The sequence below is a fragment of the Quercus lobata genome, chromosome 12 (genome assembly GCF_001633185.2).
Source record: "Quercus lobata isolate SW786 chromosome 12, ValleyOak3.0 Primary Assembly, whole genome shotgun sequence".
Taxonomy (NCBI): Eukaryota; Viridiplantae; Streptophyta; class Magnoliopsida; order Fagales; family Fagaceae; genus Quercus; species Quercus lobata.
In genome coordinates this window covers 21,669,448-21,679,334 of record NC_044915.1, presented here as the reverse complement: position 1 = coordinate 21,679,334, position 9,887 = coordinate 21,669,448, and the positions used below count along the sequence as shown (strand labels likewise).

Genomic DNA, 9,887 nt, shown 5'->3' with positions numbered 1-9,887 from the left:
ATGGAAGATGTATGTGATGGTTGCAAGTTGGCGTCAGAAAATTCGAATCACTGTTTTTGGACATGCAAGTTTGCACGTGAGATGTGGGAGAGTTCTAAGCTAGCTTTGCCTTTTGAACCGGATCGTGACTGTAGCTTTAAGGATATTATGTGGGGCTTGCTTATGGAGGAGGACAGTACATCGGAAATGGTTGCCAAAGTTACGACGTGTGCTTGGGCGTTATGGGGAAATCAGAATGAGGTTAGATTGGATGGGCAACGCAAATCTAGGTTGACTCTGTTTCAGAAGGCAGTACAATTCCTGGAAGAATACTATGCGGTTTTGGGTACTGACACAAGCACATGCACGCCAAGACCTCAACAGTCAACATGGGCCCCTCCACAAGGTTTGGTGTATAAGCTGAATGTGGATGGGGCAATATTCTCAGACCTGAAGGCAATGGGTTTTGGAGCTATCATAAGGGATGAAAAAGGAGCTGTAGTAGCAGCTTTGAGCAGAAAATTCCATGCTTCGTTGGGCGCTGCAGAAGCTGAAGCAAAGGCTGCGGAGATGGGATTACAATTTGCAAAAGATATAGGCGTGCGTGATATTATATTGGAAGGTGACTCATTGAATGTGTACCGGGCGCTTCAGGGCTTGTCAACACCTCCTCCTTCAGTTGATGCAGTGATTCTTGGTGTGCAAACTGCTTGCTCAGAGTTTCGTTATGTCGAGTTCTCCCATATTCGGCACGAAGGAAATAGACCAGCTCATCTTTTAGCAAAATATGTCAAGGGCATTGATGATTATTGTACTTGGATTGAAGAGTTTCCTTGTTTTTTAGAACATGCTCTTATCCATGATGTAAATGCTATTCCAGTGAATTAATAAAGTTTTTAGTCTTGCCATCAAAAATAAAAATAAAAAATGAAGTCATTTGTGATTTTTACATTAGCTTAATCGGTAAAGTTTTTATTGTCAAATAAGGAACTTTAGATAATGTCACATGCAATAAAAATAAAACATAATGATATTTTGATCTAAATTTACAAATGCACTTATATAGAATTGCATGAAGCGCTCACTATAGTCTACACCCTTGGAGTACTCACATCAATGAGTATATAATAGAATGGTAAAACTTAGATACAAGTAATATAGATACACACCCTCAAAAAAAAAAAAAAAAAGAAATATAGATACAGTACCTTATTTATCCCTTTTAAAATTTAAACATTTGTCTACTTACTTTACGGTAAAACTGCCGTTTAACGCTCCGTTATTTCTTTTTCTTTCCCCTATTTCTATGTTTCTGACTATTGAACTCCCGCAGAAAACACAAACGCTCCTACCATTCTCTCTGTCCGTCTCTGTTCTTGAATTTTTTTTTTCTAAATAACAATAAATATTAAAAAATTTAGTTAATTGTCACATTTCAAAACAATGTTGAAAACTAGCATCTCGAGTGTCTAAAACTCGAGTTCCAAGATAAAACTCGAGTTTTTAAGTCTCGATTTGTAAGTGGATTAGTCTAAAGCGGGAAAAAATCAAGCTGAAAATCGAGTTTTAAAGACTCGATTTCCATAAATTGAATAAAAACGCCGCTATAGGTCTATAAAACGTCACTATAGGGCTTAAAAACGCCACTATAGGACTCCTTAAACCTGTACTTATAAAAAAAATTTTTTGCAGGAAAACATCACTATAGGGCTTTAAAACGCCACTGTAAGACTTAAAAACGCCACTATAGGTTAAATTTTTTTTGCATGAAACTCGAGTTTTAAAGACTCGAGATCAATGTGGCATTTTCACACTCGCAAAGCGAGTCTTTTAGACTCGAGTTCTAATATGGATCTCGAGTTTCTAAAACTCGAGATGCTACTTTCCTTTATTGTTTCAAACGTTGCCTAACTTGCTATTTTGAATGGCTGAAGACATCTGTTATGCACAATACCTCCTCTGTTCTTCTCTTTCTCTCTTTCTTTCCTTCTCTCTCGCTCAGATTGAATGAAATAAACGAATCCAGCTCTCTGTTTTTGCAGATTGGTTGGCTGGCACTAAGAAAATTGGTTGGTATGTATTGGCTAAATCTCATTATAGGTTTTCAATTCTAGTTGCTGAGTTTGTGTTATTTTGAGGTTTAGTAGAGTTTTTTTTTTTTTTTTTTGTTGATTATGATCTGTGTATCAATTTTTGTTATTGGGTCTGTGTTATTATTGTTTTTATTTGGGTTTTCAATTCTAGCTGCTGGGCTTGTATTATTTTGAGGTATGGTAGAGTTTTCCTTTGGCTATTTCATTAGGCAGTCAAGTTAAAAGCACCTGCAATTGTTTTAATTAGCTTCCTTTGTTTGATAACATTAACGGAGGAGAATCACTTAGCCCTTATGCTTTTTATTTTTTATTTTTTTTTACTGGTTTGCAATTGCTTAACATTTTTACTATTGCTTTTCAGCTCGCAATTGCTTAACATTTTTGGTTGGCTTGCTTTGGTTAATTTTAATTTGGGGTTTCAATTCTAGTTGCTGGGTTTGAGTTATTTTGAGGTTTGGAAGAGTTTTCCAATGGCTGAGTTCACCTTGATGAAGCTGAGTTCTATTTTTTTTTTCAATGTCTAACATTTTTCTTTGGTGTTTGATTAATAATTCAAACCAGAAATTTGAAATTGGAAAGGTAAAAAATTCTTAGAACAGTAATCATATACTAATCTTAGAGAATTAAATATAAATATCTTGATTTGCATATTTTGGAAGTTGCTGGATTGATATTTGCAATACCTAGAGATGTTTTAATCGCTAGTGGATTTTTTTGGTTTATTTGTCGTATCTTCTAAGATTGCTCTAGTGACTAGTCATTAACATTGTAGCTTGATTTTTAAATGTGGTACGACATTGATTGGTTGCTAATTTAGAACACCAATCCATGTTACTTCTATTGATTCTTTCTTCATGCATATACATTGCAAAACATTTTTTTTTTTTTTAACTTCTTTCAACAATTCCATCATATATTTTAGTAATTTTTTATATTTTCAGTGAACTTAGTTCATCAAAAGCAATAAGTTGTGTCTGTTAATTTACTGGTTATGGAGAAAGATGGGAAGAGCAACCTTGAAGAAGTTGTGTCTGTTGATTCAGAGGAAGATACAACTCCAAAAATTAGAGAAAATGTAGGCACTAAAGAAGATATAACTCCAAAAATTGGAATGGAGTTTGATTCAGAGGATGAGGCATATCTATATTATAATATATATGCTGGATATGTTGGATTCAGTATTTGTAGAGATTGGCTAAATAGAAGTAAGGCAAATAAAACAACTATCATATCCCACAAGTATTGTTGTTTTAAAGCTGGTTACAAGAAGGATGTTGCATGTGAAGGAAAGAAATCTAGAATAAAATTAAGATGTGGTTGTGAAGCCCAAATGTTTGTTGTCGCTTATCAGTTTATTTACTGATGCGTGTTTTGGGTACTTTTATTGTTATAACTTATTAGGTGTGACTTCATAATATTGGGTACTTTTTCTGGTCCAAATTCACTATTGGCCTTTTGATAATTTGAACTGTTTTTGCCTTACTGCCGTTTTTTTCCTCCGCACTGGTTTTTCTACACTGGGTGGCTGCTTTTTTCTGCACTAGTTTTCCTGCACTGGGTAGCTGCTGCCTATAGTGTGTGGGCTGCTGTTTTCTTATTCTGCAATGATTTCCCTCTTGGCACCAGGTTTAGTTGGCAGCATTGGCTTTAGTTTTGTTGTAGTTTAGCTCCAGCCGCATGTATTGTTTTGTTTCCCTTGATTGACCCCAAGTCTATACTTCTTTGCATACAAACTTTATCAATAATATATCTATGATCTATCTTTATCTCAAAAAAAAAAAAAAAACAATATCATTTCACATCACGGAAAATTATTCTTATATACACAAATATGCACTTCCACACATAAATGTAACTGCAAATCACATAGCCCTTAGTCCCAACTATTATCTTTAAGTACAGGCAAATGAAGGCTGGTGTGGACTCTTTTTAAAAAGGATGAGGCAACCTGTGGTAAAAATAGAGCCAAAACTCACAATAAATTCAAATGAAATGGCGTAAATGCCCCACTTATTGTTGGAAAAATAATAGTAAGTAAACAAGTTTGATACAACAAACAATATCCCAAATAATTAGCAAGAATGTAAATAAGCAATAATAATAATATAAATTTAAGTAAAGTTAGGAACAATCTCACAGTGTTATAGAATCACGCAAAGAGCGTTGTCCTTAAAGGTTGATTCGTGCCACCCAAAGTAAAACTTAGTGCGATTGGTTCTCTTGGCCAAATAACCCCCCAGGATTAGACTATAGCGTCGACCTTTGTGATGTACGTACTTCCACTCACAAAAGGTTTAAGAATAACCCTCTATTGCCTTCCCTTCGAACAAATATTCTTGTAGAAAAAATATGTGGGAGAGAAAGATAGTAGACTTGTGTATATCTAAAAATATAGAGTAGTAAAAAGACCATTTAGAAAGTGTGTTATGATGAGTATTATATAGGTTACTTATGAAGATAATAGTCTATAGTTATTGGTTACTGATAACCCTTAAAAGCCCAATGGGTATATTATCAATTATTATCTAACGGCTATTTTTCTCATAATTGCCCAACGGCTATTTTATTCATAAATTTCCAATGGCTAGAAAATAAATAAGAATAAAAGTATTTGGAACACACACCCACACCAACACTTATAACTCCAAAAAAAAAAAAAAAAAAAAAAAAAAAACTTAGTTTTGATAATAAAATGAAGTAAACAGTGTTTTATTAAATTGTGAACTCACATTACAAATATCGCATGGCATATTGCAAAAGAGAGTACACTAAAGTAAAAACAGAATTCACTAATTAAATACAATGCTTATTGTGCAATTTTTAAATAACTTGCAATTGTACAGAATAATTTGAATATATTCAACAGCTTAAGTCCTACTGCCTATTCAATCTAACACGTCTCTCTGCCATTGGAAATGGTTGAGCTGCAAATCACTTTATGTCTCAAGACGTTTGAAATGGTTGAGCTACAAATCACTTTATGTCTCCATGTTGTATAAATCTTTTGTCCAAACAATGCATAGATTTTTGGATATTATAATTGTTTCTTTTAGTTCTCCTACTAGGCTTAACACTGATGCATCTTGATGCTAAGATGTTCTTTCCAATCAGTGAGGAGATATAACAGTATCAGTTCGATTAATGAACTCGACCAACTCATTCTGTTGAATGAGAATAGATTTTCTGGGCAAGCTTTAATAGACCAGGAATGAATGGTCAATCCTTGAGATGAATCCTTTGTAAGTCCTGAAGTGGCAAACTTTGCCAATCTGTCCGCCTATGCATAAGTCAGAACCAAGGCAAAATGAGAAATATTAACAAAAATAATCAGAAGATGGTAAAATTTCATTTCTAAATAATCAAACAAAGTGAATAACTATACACACAATATTTCAAGAATAAGAAGTGCCAACAAAAATTTTGAACCATGTTTTGAACTTTAGCTTGTAAACAATTAAACCTCCAGTTGGAAAAGAACATTTAATTGTGAATCTTGAGATCCATTGCCAATCTTTAATTTTTCGTTAGAGGATGAATTAGATTTATTCAGCCAACTCAATTTGGCTTCACTAATAAAATATAAAAGTTATATATGAACGAATAGGTGCATACCCTAAATCAGCAATGACAATGCTGACATTATCTTCTGATCGTCGGTCCTGTAGGGCATATGCATTTTTAGGTCATTATAATTTATAACTTCCCAAGTAAAATACCTAACCAATCAGTGTAGATTAAAAAAAAAATGATCATTTAATTCATTACCATAACTGCTTGAGCCAGTGCTTCACAAATCACAAGCTAGCTGAAATCAGAACAAGAGGAAAGTTAACACTGCCCATGTTTAAAATATAAATGAAAAGAAGAGAATATGCAATTTATATTGGCTTTAAGGTTATATGAGACCAATTTACTAAATACTAACACTACACCTGAACATCTCCATGCTGTCGAAGTTGATTTCTAACAAAAGCAATTGCATCTGAGCTGAAAAGCAATAGCAAAAATGTTAAGCAACTGCAAACCAACCAAGAAAGAGTACAATTTAAAGGACTGTCAAATTCATTATCGACAAGAAAGACTACAATTCAAAAATAATATAATCTTTTAAGTCTTGAAGACATCAATGGGATTGAGCCATCTGTGACCACTTTCCTTAGAGATCAAAGACAGAATCAAAGCCATGGAAAAGATGTTAGAGATTGCTATGACTTGTAGGCCATAAATATTAATAGAACTTTGACATGTTTGATCTCCCACATTCTCAAAGAAATAGGGTATTTAAACGGAGCACAAGGAAACTTATGCCTTTATTTTCAGCACACATATATTTCTATAATCATCAAGGAAACATTCTTCTCATTATCTTGGTGATCAATCTGGAAAATTATTTTAAGTTGTAATTTATGCTCCCTTTTGATCTAAACAAATATCCTGTGTAATATATATTACTTGGTGAAGCCAGATGACATTTTACATTGTTCCATCTTACCCCAAGAAAAGATTAAATTGCTCTTCTAAAGAGCATCAACAGTTACCAGGAGTGAGCTATTGAGTGGATGTGATTTTATCACCACAGCACAAAATGTCATAACAGAACAGGATATCCAAACTTCACTTTCAAGGTACGTTGAACACCATTTTAATTATTTGGGGAGTTTTTCACATCTGATAGGGATAACTATAATTTTAATTTTTGCATTGAACATAAAATATGTAACCACTTTAAGAATGAAATCACTAAGATTGTAAAAGGAGTCAATACAATAAATTGAAATCAATTGAGGGTTTTAAACGCTTGTGTTCTCTAGAGGATGGAGATTTGATTTGGGTTTGGGTTTGAATTTGGGGTTGACTATACAAAGCTTTACCTGGAATAGCTTTGAGATCAAAATCAGAAGAGGAAGATTAGTCAAAAACTTGGGTGGGATTATTCTGATTCTGATTATTATTATTGTTACTTGTGCGTAGAAAATTTACAAGCTTTTTCAGTGAGTGATTTAGGTGTGGAATGATTCCTTAGTTTTTTTTTTTTTTTTTCCCTTTTTTTTTAATATCAGTTTTTTTTTTAAATTCCGAAATTTATTTAAAAAAAAAAAGAAAGCCAAAACTACGTCATTTTGGCTCAATTAACCGCTGAACATAATTGGAGTTTAACAGAGTACCAAATTGACAAAATTGAAAGTTAGAGGACTGAAATGACAAAACTGAAAGTTAGAAAACTGAAATGAAAAAGACTGAAAGTTAGAAAGTCAGTTTTACATTTTTGTCTTATTTTTATTATTTGGCACAACTTATTTTTTTTAGTTTTTTAAAATTTGATTGATTGAAAAGAAAAAAAAGGGTTAAACTTTGATGCAATGGTTTAAACTTGGTGAAATAGGCCCCCAACCATTAAAAAAGTCCTACCCTAAACTACTAGAACAAACCCTATTATATATGCGGTCACGTAGAATAGTACTGTAAGTTCTTTAGAGCATTAGCATTGGGGAATGCTAATGCCAAATGTAAGGAGAATTTGGCATTTGCAGCCCCAAATATCACTGCATCAGAGAATTCTAAACTCAAGTATTACAATTTTTTTTGCAATACTGTTACAATGCAATTCTATCTTTAGGATTGCACTTTAGCACAAGTGTAAAACCAAAAACAATATTATATTCTCTCCCTCTCTCATTCTGACTCTGACTTCGTCTCTCTGTCTCTTACCGGTGCTGGGTTTTGGATTTTGGAGGTTGGATCAGCGTGGATCGGCGAGCTGGGTTTGGATCAATGGGCTGGGATCGGTTGATGGTGGGTTTAGATCGGTTGATCGGTGGGTTTGAAACGGTGGATCTGTTGATCGGTGGGTGGATCGATTGGGTTGATCATTGGTAGCTCCGATGGTGGCTCCGGTGATGATTTTTTTTGAATGGGTTTGCTCCGGCGGCGTTGCTTTAGTTTTGGTTTTGCTGGGTATTTTTGACGGCCTGGGTTTCAAATCGGTGGCGTGGGTTTCAAATCGGCGGCTTGGGTATTTTCGACGTTTTTCTGGGTATTTTTAACAGCCTGGGTTTCAAATCGGTGGCTTGGGTTTGCTGATTGGTGGCTTAGGAATTTTTGGGTATTTTCGATGTTTTTCTGGGTTGATAATCGGCATTTTTTTGGGTATTTTCGACGGCCTGGGTTTCAAATCGACGACGTGGGTTTGTTGATTAGTGGCTTGGGTTTGCTGATCGGTGGCTTGGGTGGTGGGTGTGGTGGCCGTTGTTGGCTCCAACTATTTTGATGGTTTGTGTGTGTGTGGCTCTATTGAAGGTTTGATGGTTTGTGTTTGTGTGTGTGTGTGGTGATGGGTTTGGAAAGGTTGATCGGTGTATCATGGGTCTCTGTGTGTGTGGCTTTATGTGTTGAACCGGTGCTAGAGGTTGAGGGAGAAAGAGAGGGAAAAAAAATGACTGTTGGAAAGCCCAGGAAAACCAAGTCTGAAAAAAAGTGACGACTGGAAAGAAATAATAAAAGAAAGATTAAAAAATAATATTTTAATAAAAATAGAGTTTTGGGATGTTGGAGGTATTGTAAAATGGTATGGTATAATGATAAAGTGGCTTTTTGGAATGGTAAAATAGAGTAGAATTGGAATTTCCCAATGCTAATGCTCTTACCATTTCACATGTCAAACTCTCTCTCTCTTACTTTACTATTTTGTGGGGGGTACCGATGGCTTCAGCAAAGAGTAGTATAGCAATTTGCTTCTTCTTCTTCTTCTTCTTCTTGTTGACGATGATGGGTCTTTTCCTTTTGGAGAAGATGAAGATGAAGATGGGTCTTTGTTGTGGGGTTTCCAACTCCATTCCTTCAGTTCACGTGGTTGGGGACTCTAAAAGGTGGACTAGCCTTGGCCATGTTGATTAAACCGACTGGGCTTGTACCAAGAACTTCCATGTTGACAATGCTTTGCATAGGCTTCTTGTTCCTTTTTCTTTTCTTTTTTCCTTCTTGTTTATAGGTTTTTTTTTTTTTTTTTTTTTTTTTTTTTTTCTTTGGGGGCTACAAATGTAATGCATTGTTTATAGGTTTTTACATTGTGGGAAATTGTCAAGGCAAATTAACCGCTTTATCAAATTTTCTTCACATATGCATGCTAAACTTAATTAGACCCAAATTCATAGTATCCATTGATGTAACTTTTGTCTGAAAGCTAATTTGATAAAAGTTGATATAAAATATAGTTGTTCTTTAAAATTTAAAAAAAAAAATGCAAAACTTAGTTATAGTATTCTCTTACGTTGTTATACTTAGTTAAAAATACACTTCCATAAAAATAAAAAAAAGTTGCATAGCTAACTTTTTAAAAGAGAATTTAAGGAAGTACGTATGATATGAAAATCACAAAGAAAGTACAAGTTACAAAAAAAAATACACTTATTGGCCCCCACAGATTTTAGAATTTAGGCTATAACTCCTCAGACTTTGTGAATCAATACCAAAAAAACCCACAAAAAGGCCTTACATATTTATAAATACTCCTCAAAGTTTTGAATTAGTCCAGAAACACCCCCCCTTTAAAAAATTAAATTTGTAAAGAAAAATACCCATAGGCCCATTTTCAACAATCAGCCTGTGACCCTTCCAAATAGAAAACCCCTTTCTCCTTTAATAATTCTAGAACTCAAATGGTAAATAAGAAGAAAAAGAATATTAAAAAAAAAAATAAAAAAAAAAACCCAAATCATTCTTACGGACTGCTGCCTCTCCATGGCTTCAGCCTCTGGCACACACCACCACCAACAACTACTAGTATCTCTCCCTCTCTTAGGATTTCTTCATTGTTTT

The 9,887-nt window shown here is 34.3% G+C and overlaps 1 protein-coding gene across 1 annotated transcript; it reads left to right on the top strand.

Moving 5' to 3' along the window:
- On the top strand, nt 1-867 carry LOC115970385. The gene has a single exon (XM_031090024.1). It carries the CDS (start codon nt 1-3, stop codon nt 865-867), a length of 867 nt encoding a protein of 288 aa, XP_030945884.1.
- The last annotated feature ends 9,020 nt before the right edge of the window (nt 868-9,887 follow it).